General features: G+C 46.4%; 1 protein-coding gene across 1 annotated transcript in view; it reads left to right on the top strand.

Annotated features, from left to right (window-relative positions):
• TENM2 (teneurin transmembrane protein 2) overlaps positions 1–23,878 on the top strand; it is a 6,300,157-nt gene that overhangs the window by 1,591,838 nt on the left and 4,684,441 nt on the right. Inside the window, exon 9 of the mRNA XM_073589482.1 lies at positions 13,617–13,748. Coding sequence (XP_073445583.1) covers positions 13,617–13,748 — 132 coding nt within the window. The remainder of the gene's footprint in view (positions 1–13,616; positions 13,749–23,878) is intronic.

Here is a 23,878-nt window from a genome sequence, read left to right as displayed (position 1 = left end):
ATTTTCCCATAGGGCATCATTCAGGTTTATCCTCCTGAAATTCTTCCAGGGCATGTCTGAAATCAGGAGAGATGGCGGAAAGAACTACACCCTCATTTAGAATGGTAGTAGGCTCGGTTACATCAAGAGAATCTGCAAAGAAACTCCAGGAAAGGGAGTCCGCCTTAACATTCTTAGTGCCCGGAAGAAAGGAGACCACAAAATTAAAACACATGAAAAACAAGGCCCACCTAGCCTGTCTAGGATTCGAACGCTTGGCTGATTCAAAATAAATCAAATTCTTGTGGTCGGTGAGGACCACAACTTGATGTCTAGCTCCCTCCAATCAATGTCTCCACTCTTCAAATGCCCATTTCATAGCCAACAATTCCCAATTCCCCATGTCATAGTTACGTTCAGATAGGGAAATTTTTTGAGAAAAGAAGGCACAGGGATTCATCTTAGAAGTTACCGGAACTCTTTGGGACAAAACAGCTCCTGCACCAATCTCAGAAGCATCTTTCTCCACCTGAAATGGGAGTGTGACATCAGGTTGCCGTAGAAGCGGAGCAGAAGTGAATCTCCGCTTAAGTTCCTGAAATGCAGAGACTACCTCTGTAGACCAATTCACCACATCAGCGCCCTTTTTGGTCAAATCAGTCAGTGGTTTAACAATACCAGAAAAATTACTTATAAATTTACGGTAGAAATTAGTAAAACCCAAAAACTTTTGGAGAGCCTTCAAAGAAGTGGGCTGAACCCAATCATAACTGGTCTGTACCTTGGCCGGGTCCATTTCAATAACAGATGGGGACAAAATGAATCCCAAAAACGAAATTCTCTGTACACCAAAGAGACACTTCCATCCCTTAACATACAGAGTATTTTCCCTCAAAATCCGGAACACAGTCTGGACATGTCCACATGAGAATCCCAATCACTGGAAAAGATCAAAATATCATCCAGATTAATGATCAAAAACTTATCCACAAAGTCCCGGAAAATATAGTTCATAAAAGATTGGAAGACAGAAGGGGCATTAGTGAGCCCAAAAGGCATCACCAGGTACTCAAAATGTCCCTCTGGGGTATTAAACACCGTCTTCCATTCATCCCCATGCTTGATGCGAATAAGATTATACGCCCCCCGAGGTCAAGTTTGGTAAACCATCAGGCACTTTTAGCTCTGGAAAATAAATCAGAAATCAGGGGTAACGGGTACTGATATTTAACAGTGATTTTGTTAAGGGAACAATAGTCAATACATGGCCTTAATGAACCAGCTTTCTTGGCCACAAAAAAAACAGCACCTAAAGGTGAAGAGGATGGTCTGATATGACCCTTCTCCAACGACTCCTTCATAGAAGATCGCATAGCATCATGTTCAGGTACCAATAAATTGAAAAGCCAACCCTTGGAAAATTTACACCCAGGCATTAACTCAATTGCACAGTCATAACTCCTATGAGGAGGCAAAGACGCAGACTTACTCTCACTAAATACATCAGAAAAATCAGCCAAATAGTCAGGAATATCATGAGACTGGGGAGAGGTGGAGAAAACAGGAGTGTCACTAAGAACACTTTGACAACCCCAACTCACCACAGACACAGATTTCCAATCCAAAACAGGATTATGGGTTTGCAACCAAGGAAAATCCAGAACAATAGTATCATGCAAATTGTGCAACACCAAAAATTTACAATTCTCTTTGTGGGCCGGGGCGACCCATATTATCACCTGGGTCCAAAACTGGGGTTTATTCTCTGCTAAAGGAGTAGCATCAATACCCCTCAATGAGATAGGAGACCGCAGGGGTATCATGGGAAAACCACAACGTTTGGCAAAGTCAAAATCCATCAGATTCAATGCTGCTCCTGAATCAACAAAAGCCTTAGTGGAAAATGTAGACAAGGAGCAGATCAAGGTAATCGCCAAAAGGAACTTAGGCTGTAGACTGCCCACCGCAAATGTGTGAGCAAAACGCTTTTCTCGCTTTGGGCAGACAGAAATAGTATGAGAGGCGTCCCCACAGAAAAAGCACATCTTATTATGCCTTCTAAACTCCTGACGTTGCGCCCTAGACAAAACCCTATCGCATTGCATGGGTTCAGAAATTCGCTTGAAAGGTGGCAACGCCTCTCGTGTAGTCTTACGTTCACGTAAACGCCAATCAATTTGAATGGCCAATGACATAGAGTCGTCAAGACCAAAGGGGACAGGACATCCCACCATAACATCTTTTACGGTTTCTGCCAGACCCTTCCGAAAGAGAGCTGCTAGGGCATCATCATTCCATTTAGTAAGGACCGCCCACTTTCGGAATTTTTGACAATATAACTCTGCAGAATCCTGACCCTGGTTCAATGCCAATAAGGTTTTCTCAGCTTGATCAATAGCATTAGGTGCATCATACAACAACCCCAGGGCTTGAAAAAATGCATCCACATTAGCCAGAATAGGATCTCCAAGTGTCAAAGAAAAAGCCCAATCCTGGGGATCGCCGCACAGCAGGGAGATGACAATTTTAACCTGCTGCACGGAGCTCCCTGATGAGTTAGGTTTCAAAGCAAAAAATAGTTTACAATTATTCTTAAAATTCAAAAATTTAGACCGATCCCCAGAAAACACATCTGGAGTAGGGATTTTTGATTCGACAGCAGATGATTGAGCGAGATAGGCAGAAATTCCCCGCACTTCAGCAGCAAGCTGCTCAACATGATTGGACAATTGCTTAGTCTCCATTTAGACGAAAAAAAATCCTCCTACGGCCCCAGAGAAAAGAGAGAAAATATGGAAAAAAAAATTCTGACACTTTTATTTTACAATTCTTTCCTTCTTTAGAGTACCCTAGAGTCTATAGTAAGGCTGGTGATTCTGTTATGAATGTGTCTCTGAGCCTAAAGCAAGAAAGGTGAAATCTAAACTGCCCTGGAGCAGACCGCAAAGGAATAGATAGCCCCCAAACATACATTGTCGGTGAGACAAGATGATACACAAACGCAAAAGACTGAGCAGAGATTGCAGGAAGTCTGCAGACTTAAATACTCCAATCCGTAACCCCAGATCTCTAATCGTCATCATCATCATCAGGTGGCAAATCTCTGTCAATCCGGCCAGCTCCACTACCCCCAGTAACCACTGGAGGGAGCAGGTGGAGCTTTGGCTCAGAAGTCTGAGCCAGGTAATTCACAACTGTGGGCATGGAAAAGTCACTGATAGAGCCTGTCTCCTTTGTGACTTAGTCCCCAAAGGCTTTTAAAGTACCATATTTTTTGGATTATAAGATGCACTTTTTCCCCAAAATTTTTTGAGGATAATGGGAGTGCATATTATAATGCGAAAATAGCTTACCAGCTGCCGTGGAGCAGGGTCTCAGGGATGCTGCTGGAGGAGGCAAGAGTGGAGCGTTTCTGCGGGCCGCAGGCTGGGAAGAGGGAGTGTTTGGATATGTGACGCTGTGGGTGTTTGGTGGTGTGGGGGATCCGCTGATATTTTGTGAAAGCTCAGAGCCCCCACACTTCCATGGCTTACTGTGTGGTGGACTCCGGGAAAATGCCTGCCTGGGGCAGCGCATGCGCAGATTGAAATCTCAGCACCAAGGTCTTGGGAAATGAGATGTCAGCGCCAAGATCTCCATCTGTTCATGCACTGCCCCTGGCAGCCATTTTCCCGGTGTCCACCGCATAGTTAACCATGGAAGTGCGGGGGTTCCTGGCTTTTACAAAATGTTGGCGGAGCCCCCACACTACCATTACCTGCAGCATCGCACATCCGAACACCCCTTTCTCCCAGTCTGGGGTCCGCAGCATCGCCCCACTCCTGCCTCCACCAGCAGCAACATTGGGACCCCTCTTCCAACACCCCAGGTAAGCAATAAGAAGCACCAGCATTGTATTAAAAAAAGTTTTTTTTCCTATTTTTCTCCACAAAATATGGGGTGCGTCTTATAAACCACAAAATGGGGTATATTTTCTTCTAAAAGACTGCAGTGTTTCAGAGTCAAATATACTGTACAAAGAGCAAATCATTCAGTCAGTGTTTGATACATGCAGCCTGTGGATCGGGCAGCTTGTATCTGCTGTCAAGTTTCCTTTAAGATGAGTGTATAACATGTATCTTGTGTGTGCAACCTTATTGGGGTAATGGCAGAAAAAGCATGTCCCTCACAGGCAGAATACACAACAATCATAGAAGATAAGTGCAGCACACCGCAGGGCCGTGGGTTACTCGGTACCGGGCCGATTATGTTACTACAGGGGATGTCACGGCAGCAGTGACCCCGTCCATGGCCCTGGATGAAGGGAATAGTTATTATGGGGGATTTGTTCTGAATGGGTCATCGAGGAGGAAAACAAGACCAAGCCAAGTCACAAAAAAACAGAGGTTGGTAACTACGCGGATTGCAGACCCCGGATCCTAACCACACAACTAACAGCAGCTGTGGAGCGTACCTACGATGATTCTAGATGCCTCATCACAGCCGGAGGACTAAATAAGCCTAAAGCAAGAAAAGGGGAAATCTAAAACTGCCCCAGAGCAGACCCCAAAGGAATAGACAGCCCCCACACATGTATTGACGGTGAGACAAGATGAAAACATGAACACAGGTAGGAAAATAGGCTGAGCAAATGATGGGGCCCACACTAGCTAGAAAGGACAGAAAAGGAAAGGTACTGTCTGCAATCACGCCAAAAAACACTGCAAAAATGTCCAGCACTTCTGATAGCAAAAAATACCCTGAATTCACTAGACTTCTCCCACTATATGAGCACTCTGGCATATTCTGAGAACCGAGCAAAAAGAGGCCAATCTAATAAGGGACTAAAAGCAAACTGGCACATACAGTGACATAAGAGTGGAAATTCAGCACAGCCTCAGCCTGGGCCGGCTGACCACACAAAAAACTGAATAGACCAAACCAAATCAAATGTGAACATTAGCAAAGACAACTTAGCTTGAGAAGGCAGGAACTGAGCTGGAAACGAAGACCTCAGGAGGCAGGAAAAAAATCACCAGCATGGGAATAGGGAGTTGGCTGTCTTAAATCCAGTCTCTGACTCCAGATGTCCAATCCTCTTCCTCATTATTAGGTGGCAGGTCTCTGTTAATTAGATCAGCTTCACTACCTCCTGCCACCACCAGAGGGAGCTCGGAAAGAGAACTCACAACTCCTCTGTCAGCACAACCAGCTCCCTCACCAGAAACCAGAGGCAGACCAGAAATTGAGTTCACAACAGGGATTAATTTGTGATGCCACCTGTGGTACTCGGCAATGAGAAGATGGCCGACGCTGCAATACAGCTCCACTGGGGCAGTTGGTGATGCAGCATAGATGTTAGAGCTCTCCACAGGTAGAGCTAGGCCCCAGGGCAGTTGCATGTTTTACTTAAAATGGTGGTGACAGTTGTAATGCAGAGTAGATGATGCAGTAATAAAGCTCAAGATACAGCAGGGTTGCAAATTCCTTTTACCTTTACTTGATAGTCCGGGGTGCAGACCAGTGGATCACAAATGGTGAGGGAGATCCGATTAGCCTGGAAGCAGTTCAGGATTCACTGAGCCAGATGGATGTGGAGACCTCCCTACTGTACTATCCTCTGAGGTCCTTACAGCCTAAGACTGTGCTTGAACCTCTATTCCTGCTTTTCTTTAAGCACTTGCTGGTATGGCAGGCAGCTTAAGCCTTTTTTACAGGTGTCGCTCCTTCGTGGCAGCTCCGGGGTGTCTTATGCTGCTGTGCTGCCGAGTGGTTAATGGGGCCAGGGGGCCTTCAGTCCCCTGACCTATGGATTTAGCTGTCGGGCTCTCTTTACCCGTGCAGCCACTGACTCAGGCGTCCTCTTTCAAGCGCTCAGCTCTGGGGTGAACTTACTCTCAGCACCACTCCCCAGATTCCCAAAATTTCTCCTTTCCTCCCCAACTCTCCTCAGACTGTCAGCCCTCACTCCTTCTCTCACTCCCCTCTGATGATTGACTGACTGACTCTTTCCAGAGCAATCTCCTTACCTCAGCACTAACTCCTCCCACCAACTGTCACTCCCTTAAGCTCCGTCCCTTTTGGTCTGAAGTCAGAACAAGCGTTGGATGCTGGTTCTACCTGGTCCCTGACCTCTCATTGCTTCCAGGCATGACATTACCCCCTGTGAGGAAGGCAGTGTCACTGTGGCAACCGGACTCCTGGGGTGTCACATAAGTGTCACTACTTTTTTTAAAATGTCCCATGAAATAACAATCCTGTAGCATCCATTTTTTATAATTATGCATTGAGCTATTTCTCTATTACACCTCCCAAAAGAGATAATAAATTGATAACTGGGTGTTATCATTCACGTTATAAATGAGACATGGCCCTACATAATCTGACAACATCCAATCTTCACTGACACTATCTGACTGCATAGGGTTGCATCCTATTCATAAAGGGTATGATAACTTAACAAACAATTGTTGAATAAGTATGGGCACTGTCTAGTACTCCTGACTGACAACCACAGACATTTACACGCATAACAATTGCATTACAACACACATAAAGAAATGGAGTCTGTCAGCATAAAATGACTGTTCAAACCAAGCACAGCTCCTTGTAGGGAACATACATTATCTCTAAGAAATATAGCACCTCTAGTGCCAGATATATTATTGATTCGTGGCTAGTTTTTATTTGTCAAGGTTTGTGGATTTGCGTCTTTTTTCCATCAAATTCATCTTTTAATTTTTACCTTTTTTAAAGTCTATTGCATATGTGTTCCCCTGTTTTTATTTTTATCTTGTTGGCTATGTGAGAGCTTTCATATGCTTTTCTCCTGGTTCATCCTTTGTGACTTTTCAAAAGTTAGAAAAATTTATCCCAAATGTATTCCAGTGCTCCCAAAAAGTTTTGAAAAATTTTTGCATAACATGAAATGTGTATTTTTTGTTTCAGCAAAATTCATTAATTGTGTGCAAAATGTTAATGAATGTGGTGCAAAACTAGGTAAAATAATGTAAATTCATGTAAAAAAGAACACAAATGATGAGTTAAGTTCCTAGTATCCCAATAGGTCTTGTTTAAACTTTACCAATAGTTGGTAAAAGGCACTTAATTATTAGGTCACGCTGACTTCACATCAAAGATTTAATTAGCATGCTTTACTAAAGCATGATTTCTGGCAATCACAGCAACAGAATAGGACACTGAAGGCATGATTTGAATTTGAGCTTTGTGTCCTACATGGTAGTGGCCACAGTTTGAATAGTCATTTTGCACTGACAGGCCTGAAAGGGACTCTGTTATTTGGATTTTGTCACCTAATCTGAAAGCAGCATAATGTAGAGACAGGGACCCTGATTCCAGTAATATGTCACTCATTGTGCTACTGTCATGATTAGTGTTGAGCATTCCGATACTGCAATATCAGGTTTCGGCCGATATTCGCGGTATTGGAGTTCGATACTGAGTTCCGATACTTTTAGAATATTGACTACCAGAATCAGAAGTTAACATAATGCAATGAGCCAGTTTGATTTAATTCAGCCAATGAGGAATCCTAAGAAGTGTGGGCACATCCTGTTATGCATGTTAGGCATGCTAACTAATGGCATGGCTGTGATTGGCTGCTGAAATGATGTCATGATGCACTATAAAAGCCGCCGCTGCCATTTTGGGTTCACTCTGCTGTGAATTTACTTAGGGACAGGACGCTGCTGTTCTGACTCTGAGGGACAGTTTGAGCTAGCGATTTGCTTTATTGTGCTTTACCCAGGCTACTTTAGCAACCGCTGTGTGAGAAGCTTTCTTTTGCCTTGCAGCGCTGTTCACGTCTGTCTTCAAGGTCTCTGTGTGTGAGTACAGCTCACGCTGTAGTGTGTTCTGCAGCCACCTCCAGTTGTAGTCCGCTCAGCGTGCGTCACTGCCTCATACATTGTCCTTTTTTGCATTAGTGCTGCTCATTTTTCCAGATTTCTCCAATTAGCGTGGTTCCATCCGTATCCAGCTAGATTGCTTGAAAACACTATATAGGAGTAGATAGAGGAGCTTTTCTGCAGCCTTGCAGCGCTGTTCACGGCTGTCTGCGAGGTCTCTGTGTGTGAGTGCAGCTCACGCTGTAGTGTGTTCTGCAGCCACCTCCGGTTGTTGTCCGCTTAGCGTGCGTCACTGCCTCATACATTGTCCTTTTTTGCATTAGTGCTGCTCATTTTTAGTGTGGTTCCATCCATAACCAGCTAGAATATTTGCAAACACTATATAGGAGTAGATAGAGGAGCCTTTCTGCTGGCTTGTGCCCTGCAGCCCCAGCCAGATTAGTATTAGCCTATTTTTTGGAACCTCATCTATTGCATTGTAGGTTACCTTCCTGCATTGTAATAGCTACAAAAAGTTTGTGATACTATCAGTTTTACATCTTTGGGCACATCCAGTATCTTTTTGTGAAAAAAAAAAGTTAATAAAGTTCACCAAACACTCCACTTTACAGTTGCGTAGGCCACATTAGCTCATTTTAAAGTCTAGTCCACACTTCATAAAATTAGTGTTTCTTATACCTGTTAGCAGCTGTTCAGGAATAAGCACACTAAGCCCTTAGTACTTTTCTTCCTATCTTTATCAGTCTACCAAGATGAAGAAGGCAGGGAGTAAGGCACGTGGTTGTGGGCGTGGAGTTTCAGGGAGAGGACTTGGGGATTCTGTGCCTGCTGTGGGCACCAGTGACTCAGCATCCCCCAGTTTTACCAGGGAGCAGTCCTTTATGCGCAGCTTTGTAGGAGCTCGCCATACCCCACTGCTGCGGGAGGAACAAATTGAAGCCGATGTCGGATGGATGGCAGCTAACGCATCAACTTCAATTAGTTCCAGATCCTCTCAGGTCCAGAGCACTGAAGAGCACCCATCTGTCTCTTCACCACCTGCCAAATTGCCCAGGCAGTCAGAGAGCCCTGGACAGGAGCCATCTCTACTTCTGTACTCTGAATCTGTTAGCTTGAAAAGAGGGGGCCAGCCAAGCAGCATTTGAGAATTTGAAGAAGAGGTAGTATGTAGTGATGCGCAACAGCTTTGTCTCTCTGAATCTGAAGAGGTGGGTGGGCCAGTGCCTAGGGTCAGCATACCTCAGTACACATCTGATAATGAGACTCAGGTGCCACATTCTGGTGCGTACTATGCTGTCGAGACTACCCAGGAGAAGCAGTCATTTGAAAAGGGTAGTGTAAATGATGAGGTCCTTGACCCATCATGGCGTGAGGTACAGGTAGGTGGTGGGAGCAGCTCTGAGAAAGAGATTCCCCGAACGGCCAAAAAAGGAGGGAGAGGGAGGGGGCAGACTTGGTTGCCTGTAGCCTCCACTTCGACACCCATTAGGAGCATGCCTCTTCTAAAACCCAAAACGAGTACTCCCAAGACTTGCAGTGCCTGGTCCATTTTTGACACAGTTGCAGGTGACATTTGCTTTGTCAAATGCAAGCTGTGTAATCAGAAAGTGAAAAGAGAGAAAAGTGTCAGCACCTCAATACCACAAATATGTGGAAACATGTGCGGACCAAGCACATGATGGAGTTATAAAGACACACTGAAGACCTAGGCCAACCTACAGTGCCACCTACCACCTCTTCAGCTCGTGTTGTAACCTTTTCCTCCAGCTCACACACAGCTGGTTTGGCTTCCTCACAGGATCGCCATGGAAGAACCTCTGGCACTGTTGTAGCGAGATACAGTGTCATTCCACCCACAGCATCACGTTCCCTGTCATCCTCACACTCCCAGGCCAGTCTACAGCCATCGGTAGCACAGGCATGGGAGAAAAGGCGGCCATACTCGGCAAACCACCCCAGAGCACAGGCTCTGAATGCTGGCACTGCAAAACTACTGTCCCATGAAATGCTCTCATTCAGGCTGGTGGAGACTGACACCTTCTGTAACTTCATGGCATTGGCTGTCCCACAATACAATGTGCACAGCCGCTTTTATTTCAGCATGGCAATCTGTCCCTGCCCTGCAAAAGCATGTGGAGGGAAAAATTAAACATGCGCTACTAAATGCCGTCAGTAGCAAGGTCCACCTGACCACCGATGCATGGACCAGTAACCATGGACAGGGACGATATCTTTCCATCACTGCCCATTGGGTAAATGTTGTAGAGCCAGGTACAGATCTTGAGAGTGGCGCTGTACGTGTTCTGCCAACTCCAAAGATTGCAGGAATCCAGTCTGTACACATTGTGTCATGGTCACGTGTGTCAGGTCGCAGATGATACCGCAAGGCGGACCCATAACACACGTGACCCTGGATACACCGCCTCCAGTGGGGCGAATTTAAATAATAACACGTGCAGGTGGATACGCCGCCTCCACCTGGCGAATTTAGGTATTACACGTTATACATACAATAATCAAATAATAAAGGGGGAACCTGGGAAACTATAACAATGGTGGGCCCTGCGATAGGGAATGGGGAAATGGTGACCTCCTAAGCTCCCCTGAGCCAGTGTCCCTGCACTCCTTACATTCCCTAAACAGGCTCCGCACCTGTCGCCGCACGCGTACCTTAACGCCATTGCTCACCCTGACCCTAAACCCTCACTAGGGAATGGGTCGGTGCGGAGACTAATCCCACCACTGCACTAATAACACACATGAGGAAAGAGACAATACAGGGGAAACACCACTTAGCTTTGCTCTGTTGCGTGCGCTCCTAGCAACAGAGCCCTCCACCTGAGTGCATCTTCTCCTCCACCTGGATCCATCACCATAACAGGATCCTTCACCTTAGTGCAGCCTTGGAGCAGAGTCCAACACCAGTTGCAGCTGCTTAGTACCAGAGTCCCAAGGAAGTGTTCAGCTTCTGCCACGAAGTCAAGCATGCTTGAGTCCAGCTCAGCAACCAAGTCCCACATGGTGAGTGCCACTCTCCATAGTAGCCACTCCACCAGCCCATGCAGACACTTCCCGCTGACACCATCACTGCGACTCCACCACGCCATGCCAGCCCTTCGTCCAGACACCATAGCTGAAACACATCCCCCCTGGCGAAGCTGCGCAGGACTCCTCACCAGCTCCATCCTTCATCCAGGCTCTCCAAAAACAGAGTGAACACAAACTCACAATATCACAGGCAGTGATTGCACACCTCTAGCACACCTTTATAGGGTGTCACACCTGATACCTAATTAAGTGCACAAAAACCCAAAGTGCAATACCACAACCACCACCGGGGACAGTCAAAACACCTTTGAACTTAACCAAAGTAAAAAAAGTTCACTTTGTGCTTTTAATACCGCCAGATCCAACACTGGATCATGACAGTACCCCCTCCTTAATGAGGGGCCTCTGGACCCTCAAGACCACCCCTCATTAGGGAAACACCTACAGCGGGGACGCCCAGATCCTGAGTTCACCCCACCATTACCTGACACTTCAGGTTCATGACAAACACCGCTGGTATTGGCAATACATGTTCATTTTGGAGGCACCACTCATCTCCACAGCGCCGACCTGGGGAATGAGATTATGTATGTGTATGTATGCTAAGAGCTGATCAGACTCCACAACACATTTCCAAGATGTTTTTTTGGTGGCACCCATACATACTCGTTCACACACAGGTCCGGACCTGCACGTTTATTGCACACATACATTTGTCATAACTTGGTGAACTCACTCTGGACTTGACAACAGAGGCGTCCCCCTGTGTCACCACACTCACACCCCCACTATTCACCAAGGGACACACCCTCCAACCCTTTCACCATGAGGACTGCGCCTCCTAGGGTTGGTTAATGGCGAGGGTAGAGATTTGTCCCTACTCCCCCGCAGCACACCTGCTGCACACACCAGGAGGAGAAGGGGACCGGGAAATGGAGGAAATATACTCTCGCTGGTCGCCTCCACACGACCAGGAGGGCGGCTTCTTCGATGGCATAGAAGATATGGCGTAAACCCCGCGGACTATCACACCAGTCAGCTCACCACAGGGGCATACACCTTCACCTCGGGGAATACCAGGCAGCTCCGTGGGGCACCATTCCTCCCACCTGCCTGGGTGCGCCCGCATGCATGAACCAGTCCCGCTCCCCAGCAGCGACTCTAGGGGGTTTTAGTACCATAGCCGCAGGAATATGGAGGAAAATATATATACTCGCTGGTCGCCTCCACACGACCAGGAGGGGCGGCATCGAAGATTTGGCATGAGCCCCGCGGACTATTCACCAATCTGCTCACTACAGGGACGTACCCCTTCACCTCGGGGAATACCAGGCAGCTCCGTGGGGCACCATTCCTCCCACCTGCCTGGGTGCGTCCCCTGTAAGAGCAAGTCCCGCTCCCCAGCAGCGACTACACACCTAGTCTGCTCACCACAGGGATGTACCCCTTCACCTCGGGGAGCACCAGGCAGCTCCGTGGGGCACCATTACTCCCACCTTCCTGGGTACCTCCCCGTGCGAGAGCAAGTCCCGCTCCCCAGCAGCGACTCTAGGGGCTTTTGCCAGACCCGCAATTTGCCAAAGCCGCCATTTTGATTTCCTGGTTACCTGAGCAGAGGCCCCAGACCATGATAACTGCTGCTGCAGCGGCTCTAAACACCTTGCCGCTCCCCACTCACATCAGTGAGGCCCGGCAGCAATTACTCAGCGGTCTCCACATGGCCAAAGCTCACCAGAAAAAAAAACTGTAGGGCCAGGTGGAATTCAACGTTACATATGTTGGAGAAGTTGGGTGAGCAGCAGGCAGCAGTAATGGAGTACCAGCTGCATCAGGCGCAAACAAGTCGCACTGCGCGCCGTTCACACTTCACCACCACTGAGTGGGCCTCTATGAAGGACATCTGCCACATTTTGCGCGCCTTCGATGATTCCACGCAGATGGCGAGTGCAGATGATGCACTAGTCAGCATGACTATCCCCCTTATCTGCCTGCTTGAAAAAACGCTGCAAGCACTAAAGGAGGAGGTTGTGGAAGAGGTAGAGGATGAGGAGTCACAAATGCCAAAAAAAAACATTTGAAAGGTAACTCACCAAGCCCTGACTGATGCACTGGCAGGATGCAGCAGAGCCCCATTGATAAAGGCTGGGGCAGCACAGGTGCATTCCACTGATAAGTTACCTTTCAAATGGTGTTTTTTTGAAATTTTGGAAAAAATTTTTTTTTCCTCCTTTGTTCGCAGTTTAGATTTAGTGTTAGGGACTCACAATATCTGGGGACCCTTGACGATGGGTTGTGAGCTTATCTGCTTTGGCCAAAATAGTAACTAATACCCCATATCTATTTATCTTTTTGCACTTTTTATCATTTTTGCAGGATGCAGTTAGAGCCCTTTATGTTGGCTTGGTTTTTTGTGTGATGCATGTATATAGTGCTGAGCTGCCCACCTGCTATGATTATGGGCGTCATCAATAGGCTGCTCTGACACATTGCATCACACTTATCAGTGTGACTTATGTCTTAAGCAAGCCTTATTAGTGTGCTTTTTTCCACTGGGCAGCCGGACCATATAGGGTTACTGGCTGTCCTCATCAGTGGAATGCACCTGTGCTGCCCCAGCCTTTATCAATGGGGCTCTGCTGCATCCTGCCAGTGCATCAGTCAGGGCTTGGTGAGTTACCTTTCAAATGATGTTGTTTTTTTGAAATTTTTGAAACATTTTTTTTTTTCCTCCTTTGTTCGCAGAGTCACAAATGCCATCTGCTTCTGGACAGTCTGCGCAACGTGGTTCCTCACAAAGGCCTAGGCAGGGGACACTTTGTGAGGAGGATGAGGAGGAGTCAATGGAGGAGGAAGACATCTGTCCAGAGGAGGGAGGTACACAATGCTCTAGTAGTTAGTATGTAGGGCGAGGGTAGGGTGATGCAGAGCAGGCAGAGATGACGCCTCAAGCAGGGGACAGCGTTTCTTGGCCAGTTGGCAGTCTGCAGCACATGGTTGATTTCATGCTGCAGTGCCTGAGAAACGACCGCCGCATCGCCCACATTCTCAACACGGCTGATTATTGGGTGTACACCCTCCTAGATCCTCGCTACCAGGACAACTTACAAAGCCTCATAACACCATTGAACCGGGAGCGTAAAATGTGGGAGTACCAAGACACACTGGTGCATTCCATCATGTTCTCCATTCCACCCGAGAGCAGTGCTGCTAGTGCTTTACAAAGCAGCTCAGTGCATCGAGGCAGTGGAGGAAGATCTGCACAAAGAGGGAGCAGAAGCAGCGCCTTAGCACAAGGCAAGACCAGTATGGCCCAAATGTGGCAAAGTTTTGTGCCCCCGCCACAAATGTCTACACCATCACAGATGGCTCCAGTCAGCAGAAGGCAATGTTTCTGTCAGATAGTGACAGATTACATGTCTTGCCCTCTCAGTGTTCTCCCACACGGCTCTTCCCCCTTCAAATTTTGGGTCTCTAAGCTGGATACATGGCCAGAGCTTAGCCAGTATGCATTGGAGGTGCTGGCTTGCCCTGCTGCTAGTGTATTATCGGAACTCGTCTTTAGTGCTGCAGGTGGTGTACTAACAGACCGTCGCATGCGAAAAATCTTCCGATAATGTTGACCGGCTTACTTTTCTGAAAATGAACAAGGCCTGGATCTCGCAGAAATTTGCCAGTCCTCTTCCAGATTAAATAATTGGTTGGCAACAGTATCCAGGTCTCCTGTTGTGTTCATGTTTCTACCACCTGAACTGTAATCCCTGAGCTCCAACACCGCCAGTTGCTGCTCAGAAGTGTCTTTGGCATGGGTACTCCCTCCTGCCCAGCCTGGTTCCAGCACGCCAGCTGTTTCCGGGTAATGTCAACGTCACTTTGCCTCCAATACGTTGTCCTGTCGTGTTGCGGTCGGGTTAGCCGACTCTATGGTGCCTGCAGTTTAGGTGCTTCCTATGTGGGCTGTGGGATCTGGCAATGAAGGCTAGTTCCGTAGTGCAAATAGAACAAGCCCCCCCTGTAGGACTGTGGGTTTTGGTAACTCCGGCCGGCTCGCGGCCTTGCATCTTTTTTTTTCATGTGTACCTTCTGCTGCCTATCTGAGTTCCAGTACCATTAGCCAGTTCTTTGTAAGTCAATCTTGAATATGTCCCCCTGAGTTCCAGTAAGGTCAGCTGGTTCCAGGCAGAGCCTTTGGCTTAGGTGCCTCCTTCTCAGTATCCGAGTTCCAACAACGTCTGCTGGTGCTTGGTAGTGCTTTCTGGCACAGTTACCTCCTGCTTAGTAAATGGGTTCCAGTACCATCAGCTGGTCCTCAGTAGTTCCATTGGCTCTTGTACCTTCGGCTACCCATCCAGGTTCCAGTACCGTCAGTTGGTTCTCAGCAGTTCCTCAGCCTTCTTGTACCTTCTGCTACATTTCCAAGTTCAAGCTTTTTGAAATGGTTTTTGGTAATCACTCTGGATCTCCCTGACGACGACCCTATAGACGACGACCCTGAAGACCACCCCGAAGAAGACGACGACCCCGAAAACGACGATCCTGGAGGCGACGACCCTGAAGACCACCCAGAAGAAGACGACCACCCCGAAGATGACGACCCTGAAGACCACCCCGAAGAAGACCAAGAAGATGACCCTGAGGAAGATGACCAAGAGGACAAAGTACAAGAAGACAACCAACAAGATACAGAAGATCAAGAGACAGAAGACCAAGAAGCAGAAAAACAAGAAGCTGCAGAACAAAAAGCAAAAGAACATTAAGCATAAGACTAAAAATTAGAGCAAAGGATATTATCTAAATTATAAGCAGAATAAGACTAAGCAGTGTATGGGGGTGAGTTCGTTCCTCCTCGTGGTGCCCCTGGAAAATACCTGCTGCTGCAGGCAAAACTGAACGCAGACAAATCCTGTTGTAAATCTTTTGTGACAGGCAGAACGGAAGGTGTAATCTTCAAACTTTTATAGATAACAACTACAGGAATGCCTGTCACAAATAAGAATGTGATGAAGAAGAAGAATTTGAAGATGATGATGAAGTAGAATATGAAGAAGAATAATAGTTGAATAAGAAGAATATGAAGAATGTAAAAAAAAAGAATAATAGGAAGAAGGTGAAGAAGAAGAAGATGAATAAGGTGAAGAAGTTGATGAAAAAGATGCTGCTGCTGATCATGATGAAGGAGAAAGTGTGGGAGAAGTAAAAAAAGAAGGCGAAGAGCATGGAAGTTGTGAAACATCAATATCTGACAAAGTATAAAAAAGCTTAACATAGTCAATATCTTTGTAACTCTGAACGTCTTAAAAAAATTAATTCCTGCTATTCCATTTGATTGGGCTAAACCTCTATGCCTTTAATGTCTCCTCCACCTCCCCCAATACATTCTACATTATTCGTGGTTGTTTTCCTTCATGTAGAATTAACCTACAAGGAAAGTAAAGGTTTATTTTCATTCCGATATTTGTGTCCTATTGACTTGCATTGGTTTCCGGTATCGGAATCGGCGATATCCGATATTTTTGGGGTATCGGTCCGATCCAATCCGATATTTCCCGATATCGGAAGGTATCGCTCAACACTAGTCATGATCCATGCTGGATCAGGACTGATATAAAGCACAGGTAACCTTTTTTTTCCTAAGCTGTGCTTAAGGTTGGTTTTTGCCCCCTGTGGCCATTAGGATTATTGCACTGTGGTGTCGTTTGTTCTAAGTTTCCCCCCCGGTGGTGGTGAGCGTCATTGCACTTTAGTTTAGTTAAGTGCACATGATTATAATGCAGGTGTGATTGCTGGCTCTGCTATAAAAGAGTCACAGGTGTTGCAATCAGTGTTGGTGATAGTGTTCATTTCAACCATCCTTGGTGGAGGAAGGAGCTGGAGAGCAGCTCTGACAGAGCTTGGTGGCAGTGATTTAGGAGGAGAGCTGCATGCTGGTGGTGGACTCTGTTGCCAGTAGAAGTGCAACAGAATAAAGCTAAGTGGTGTTTCCCTGTTTGTGCTTTTCCTTAGTGTGTATTAGTACAGCGGTGGGGCCAGTGCCTGCGCCACCCAGCTCCCTAGCAAGGGATAGGTGTAGGGTGTGCTAGGGCGACAGGCTCCTGATCAGCGGAACCGGCATAGGGAACGTTAGGAGCGTTAGTGACACTGACTCAGGGGAGTGCAGGAGGTCTCTGTGTCCCCTTTCCCTATCGCAGGTCCCACCGTTGTAACTGTTTCTCTACCCCTTGTCTTGTCGTTTTAGTACCGGCCTGTGAGCCATGTCACACAGGACTGTATCACGTGCTGCGTCCTGTTGTTTTACTTACCGGCCTGCTGGTCGCATCACACAGGACGGGTCCACGTGACATTGTCACCAACCAAACTTTTTTTTCTGCTGAGCCATGGACCCAGTTCAGCCCTTTGCCCAATTGCTGCAGACCCTTACTAATGAGATTAGGGCGCTGCGAGGAGGGTTGGTGCAGCAGCTGCAGCTGCTGGTGTGCTCTAGGGGCTTGGTCCAGGAACAGGCTCAGCCAGAACCCAAGGTATCCCTCCCTGCAGATTTTCTGGAGGGAGAGATCAATTCTTAGTGTTTCAACCAGCCTGTAAACTGTATTTCAGGCTGCGCCCTCATTCATCAGGGAGTGAAGAGCAATGGGTGGGAATCATTATGTCCCTTCTTAAGCTGGGTTCACACATTGCAGAACTCTTGCAGAAATTACCACTAGAGTTCCGGAATTCCATTCCATGGGAAAATCGCATTTTAAATACCCACAATTTTCCCGTGGAAAAACTAGCATTTTGCAAGCGTAATTAGCTTGCAGAATTGCTAGCGTTTTCCAAGCGATCTGTAGCATCGCTTGGAGAACTGATTGACAGGTTGGTCACATTCGTCAAACATAGTGCTTGACTAGTGTGACCAACTTTTTACTATTGAGGCCGCCATACTTTTCGCATGGTGTGCACAGCTACATGCGGAAAGTAAGCAGAGCAATGCATTCTTATGGGTGCGGCATCGCCGCGATTCCGTGAAATTAATAAGCATGCTGCGTTTTTTACCACGAAGCAATTCCGCCGCGGTAAAAACCGCAGCATTAGCACTGCATTGCGGAATCCCATAGGAATGCATGGGATGCTTATTTTTCGCGTTTTCGCGGCAAAATCGCGCGGTTAAAACCGCCGCAGAAACGCGCAAAAAACGCCACGTGTGAACTCAGCCTTAAAGGGGATCCCCAATCCTGGGCTTTCTCCCTACCGGACGATTCTCCATCTTTAGAGTCCGTGGACGAGTTCTTTGCGGCTTTGGCACTTGTGTATGGGGATCCTGATGGCGTCGCCCTGGCAGAATCTCAAATCCGTAGGTGTAAACAGGGAGCCCGGGTCGCTGAGGAGTACTGCTCAGAGTTTAGGAGATGGGCCACTAATACTCAGTGGAATGACCAGGCACTTAGGAGTCAATTTGTGCAAGGTTTGTCTCCAAAGTTGCAGGATACTCTGGTGCAGTACGCCACCCCCAGGTCGCTGGAGGCCGCCATGTCCCTTGCCATTCGGGTGGATAGACGCCTTAGGGAAAGACATACAAAAAGTGCTCCCTGATGTCCTCGCTAGGGAGGAGGACCCACCAGTGCGGACGGAGGAACCCAGACAGCCCGGTGTTGTTGATACAAAAAAGGGGGTGTCTGCGGTTCGTCATGGTGGGGGGGTATGCATTTCCTGTGGGAAGCCTGGCCATTTTATGAGAGCCTGCCCAGTTCATGCCAAGTCTCCTGACGAACCCATGCAAGTAGGAGTAGCTAGTTTGTTTTCGGAGCTGCCTAAAGTTCGGGGAGTGGTGTCGGCATGTTTGTACTGTGGGCAGACTGGTCATGTCCTGAAGGCTTGCCCATTGCGCACCAAATTATCTGTGCCATCTGAGAAGCTGCATTCCCCTGTTCGCTTGGAGGGAGGCGACCAGGGAGTATACATTTCCTCCATTTTGCCCTCCAAAAGTACCATGTCAGCAGAGGTCTTGGCTGGCGGGGTACCGGAGGGGATACCGGTGTTTTTGGACAGCGGAGCAGGAGTCAGTCTGGTGGATGCTCGCTTTGTCCAGACTCATGGTCTGAGGTGTAGGACGCTAGCCCAGCCTGTAAGCGTCCAGGCCATAAACTCTGTTCCACTAAGCCAGGGGGATTGACCAAGGTCGTAGAGAATATCCATCTGCGCATAGGACATCATGAGGAGTCCTTGTCATGCTACTTCTTGGAGGGAATGCCAGTACCTATTGTTTTAGGCCTCCCTTGGATGAAGAGACACAACCCGGTAATTGATTGACGGGCGAGGGAAGTGGTCAGCTGGGGGCACTCGTGTGAGGGCTGCTGCCTAGGAACTACTGTCTCTGCCGTCTCTCTTCAACAGACCCCTTCCTCTCCGGTGAGGGCAGCAGATGTGCTGCAGGAGAGTAGGGGCAAGTCTAAACCCTCGCCATTGACCAACCCTGGGAGGTGCAGACCTCATGGTGGAAGGGGTTGGGGGATGGTGTACCCCTTGGTGAGGTGCGGGGGTGTGAGTGTGGTGACACAGGGGGATGCCTCTGTTGTCAATCCCAGAAAGAGTTCTCCAAGTGGTGACAAATGAACGAGTGGCAATAAACAGACCTGTGTGTGAACGAGCGTGTATGGGTGGCCACCAAAAAACATACAGTGGAAGTGTGTTGTGGAGTGTTACCAGCTCTTACCAAACATACACAACCCGTTCCCCAGGTTGGAGCTTCGGAGATGTGTGTTGCCTCCAGAACATACGTTGCCAATACCAGCGAGCTTGTTTCTCATCAACCTGACATGCAAGTAGTTGCTGGGGTGAACTCTGGGTCTGGGCATCCCCGCTGTAGGTGGTTCCCTGATGGGGAGCAGTCTTGAGGGTCCAGAGGCCCCTCATTATGGGGAGGGTACTGTCATGATCCATGCTGGATCAGGACTGATATAAAGCACAGGTAACCTTTTTTTTCCTAAGCTGTGCTTAAGGTTGGTTTTTGCCCCCGGTGGCCATTAGGATTATTGCACTGTGGTGTCGTTTGTTCTAAGTTTCCCCCCAGTGGTGGTGAGCGTCATTGCACTCTAGTTTCTTTAGTTAAGTGCACATGATTATAATGCAGGTGTGATTGCTGGCTCTGCTATAAAAGAGTCACAGGTGTTGCAATCAGTGTTGGTGATAGTGTTCATTTCAACCATCCTTGGTGGAGGAAGGAGCTGGAGAGCAGCTCTGACAGAGCTTGGTGGCAGCGATTCAGGAGGAGAGCTGCATGCTGGTGGTGGACTCTGTTGCCAGTAGCAAGTGCAACAGAATAAAGCTAAGTGGTGTTTCCCTGTTTGTGTTTTTCCTTAGTGTGTATTAGAACAGCGGTGGAGCCAGTGCCTGCACCACCCAGGTCCCTAGCAAGGGATAGGTGTAGGGTGTGTTAGGGCGACAGGTTCCTGATCGGTGCCCGGTGCGGAGCTGGCATAGGGAACATTAGGAGCGTTAGGGACACTGACTCAGGGGAGTGCAGGAGATCTCCACGTCCCCTTTCCCTATCGCAGGGCCCACCATTGTAACTGTTTCCCTACCCCTTGTCTTGTTGTTTAGTACCAGCCTGCGAGCCGTGTCACACAGGACAGTATCATGTGCCGCATCCTGTTGTTTTACTTACCGGCCTGCTGGTCACGTCACACAGGACGGGTCCGTGACAGCTACTATGTATAGTTTTGGTAAAATCACTGTTTTACCAGCAGGAGATAATCACTAAAGGACTAGTAAACCTGCCCTCATGTAATTCTTCATATTCATTGAGCCTGTATAACTCCACCCTCACCACTGATTATTCTGCTGTCCACACTATAAACAGTGTGCACAGAAAGTTGACAATCATTGCTGTGGGCGGATTTAAGCAGCATTTAAAGAACCGATAGATCTACAGTAGATAAAAATCTATCAAAACTGCAGTATCTGTTGAGGGCTTGCTTTTGGGAATATTTTCCATAACATTTTGGATCACATTTATCCAGCGCTCTACGCTAAGCATTTTCATTGGCGTTTCAACCTAAATCTCCTAGTGATGTGCATCAGAAGAAACGCCCTAGGGATCCATTCACGATAATGAGGCAGCAGAATTACTTTGGACTCTGTCTAGCCTCTTTTCATTGGTGTTCTTTTCAGAATTACATAAACTTGTGGCCGACTGTGCTTTTATGCATGCCTAAAAAGATGGACACCACCAGATAATAGGTCAGATGGCATCCAAAGAGCCTCCATCTGCCTCAATAAATGGAATCTTCTGCCGTGGAGCTGTCTGAATCACGTATTTCAGAGATTTACACCAAAACCCTGGTGTAAGCGCTCACCATAAAACACAGGATAAATGTGAACCGAGCCTTATTGCAATCTTTGGGAGACAGAATGAAAAAATCAATAGCAGATGAAAAATTGGCTTTATTATTTTACTCCATTCCTCTTGCAACATGCGGTATAATTGATTAGACAACTTTATTCTTCAGGATAGTGCGGTTACAGCGATACCAGATTTATATAGTTTTTTCTGTTTGGATTCTTTCTTTTAAAAACTAGTTTTTGCATCCTCATATTTTGAGAGCTACAATTTTCCATATCTCTGCTGACAGAGTCATGTGACTGCTTGTTTTTTGAAGGACAAGTTGACATTTTTATTGGTACCATTTTTGGGCACATAACATTTTTTGATCACTTTATATTCCAATATTTGGGAGGCAAAATTAACAAAAACCACAATTCAAGAATTTTTTTTTGAGGTTTCTTTTTTATGCCGTTCCACATGTGGTAAAAGTAATAAGGCAGCTTTATTCCTTAGTCAGTATGAGGACAGCAATACCTCAGTTATGTCATTTTTTCATGTTTTGACACTTTAGCATTGTTGCATGTTTGGCATGTCTGCATTGCTTTATTCTGAGAGCTATAATTTTTACATTTTTCCACCAATGGAGCTGTATGGTTTTTTTTTACAGGACAAGATCTTGTTTTCAACAATACCATCTTTATTTACATTTGTCCTTTAAATTGCATTTTATTCCATGTTTTTTTCCAGCGATATTATGAAAAAGCATTGTTTTCCACTTTTTTTTTTACAGTGTTTACTGAAGGAGTTAACTAGTGTGACACTTTTATTGATTGGGTCATTCTGGATGCGGCTATACCAAATCTGTATGCTTTTTTGTTTTTTATCTTTTTTTCGATAAAAATATGCATTTATTAGTGTAATAATTTTATTTTGTTTTTATTATTGTGTATTTTTTTATATGTATACAATATTTTTTACTTTTTTAAAACTTTTTACTTATTCTCTCTGTGACTTTCACTTTTTTCACCTTTTTTACTTTGATTGCAGGTATAATGCATTATACCTGAACATAAAGCTTCTAAGACCATATTTGAAGCATGGTCTAACAATCGTCCCTTTGCTTGGTCACCTGGGGGTCGTTATAATGATTGTAGGTTACCATAGCAAAGATCAGATCCCTGCATTGATGTCTCGGAGGTTTCGATCTGAACGCAAAGGGAGATCCTGTCCCTCTGCCCGTCTCCTAAATGTTGCAATTGCATTCTACCACTGAGCAGAAGTTGCATCACTCATCGTTAAGGGCTTAAAGGAACATTGAGGACAAAACAGACACATTTTGTTATGCCTAGGGCAAGACCTTAGGGAGCGAGCATGACTTATTTGGAGTTCTTCAAATCCTATTGTGATGCTTCGAGTCCCCGGGCCCAGTGCTTTGAAATATGTCATGGGACTTAACAATTTCTTAAAAAAATGTATTGTAGGTGGTACATTAGTCTGTACAATATCTAACTGTGAGCTTTATGACAGTTATAAGTGACTAACATGAAGCTTTAACATCTACATGAAGAAAAGTATTTCCCATAAAAAAAATGCTCCCTGTCCGCCTGAATCTCTGTTCTAGTGTAATTTTGTCCTTCAAACATATTATTAAATTAATGATGTATACAGTTCCTGGAATAATCTTTATTTAGAGAGTACTAGACTCTATAAACATTATATTCATCAATTTATGAAGTCCTCATTATGGATAAATACAGTAGTAAATAGAGTTGAGCGACTTTTGGTTTTTTAGGGTCGCGTTTCGTTTCGTGAAACCCGACTTTTCCAAAAGTCGGGTCGAGCAAGATCGTCCGATTATAGGGAAAAGTCGGGGTCGTCCCGAAACACGAAACCCAATGTAAGTCAATGGGGAATAAAAGTCGGCAGTGAGAGGAGGACAGGAAACACACCTACAGTGCCCATTTGAATGCCAAAAGCATCAATTCTTCTTACTTAAGCTTGTCAACCTTAATTAACTTCATAATACAAGTTACGCACTGAAAAATGGGGGTTATTTGGCTAAAGTTGTGGGGGGGGAGGGCTGGCTGCAGGTTTTCATGTGCCCTGGGCGAAAGAGCGCCCCTTTAACACATACCACAACTCATCATGCTCCGATACGGCAGATAAATAGCGGTATAGTACAATGAAAAATACCTCACTTTTTACATCTCATGACGAGGCCCATCTATTTCTCCATACAGAATCATTGGTCCCATATAATGTTTGAAACAGTATATGATGAGCTCCACATAATGCTACAGTATATGTTGGTCCCCATGGATGAAGCTCCACTGTCTTATGGGCCCAAATAATGCTCCAAACATAATGGGCCCCATTTCTAATGCTCTAGTGTATAATGGGCCCTGTAAATGCTGCTCCAGTGTCTGATGTCCACCTTTGGAATGTTCCAGTGTATGGTGGGCCCCATCTATCATTCTCCAGAGTATAGTGCTCCCCAAAAATTGCTGTCCCAACATTGAAAACAATCAAATAAGTCTCCTCGCTAGGAGGCAGGCTCAGACGGTGTCAGGCCCAGTATGGATTGCACGTGATTGCACAAAGGTTAGAAAGGGTACCGTATCCCCGGATAACATGTATGGATAGCGTACACATTCAAAATATATGTCTCAGGAGGCAGGCTCAGATGGTGTTAGGCCCAGTATGGATT

Source organism: Dendrobates tinctorius, unplaced genomic scaffold (genome assembly GCF_039654945.1).
Source record: "Dendrobates tinctorius isolate UK_male_01 unplaced genomic scaffold, ASM3965494v1 ptg000108l, whole genome shotgun sequence".
Taxonomy (NCBI): Eukaryota; Metazoa; Chordata; class Amphibia; order Anura; family Dendrobatidae; genus Dendrobates; species Dendrobates tinctorius.
Note: the sequence above shows the minus strand (reverse complement) of the source record. Positions and strands in the feature narration are given on the sequence as shown.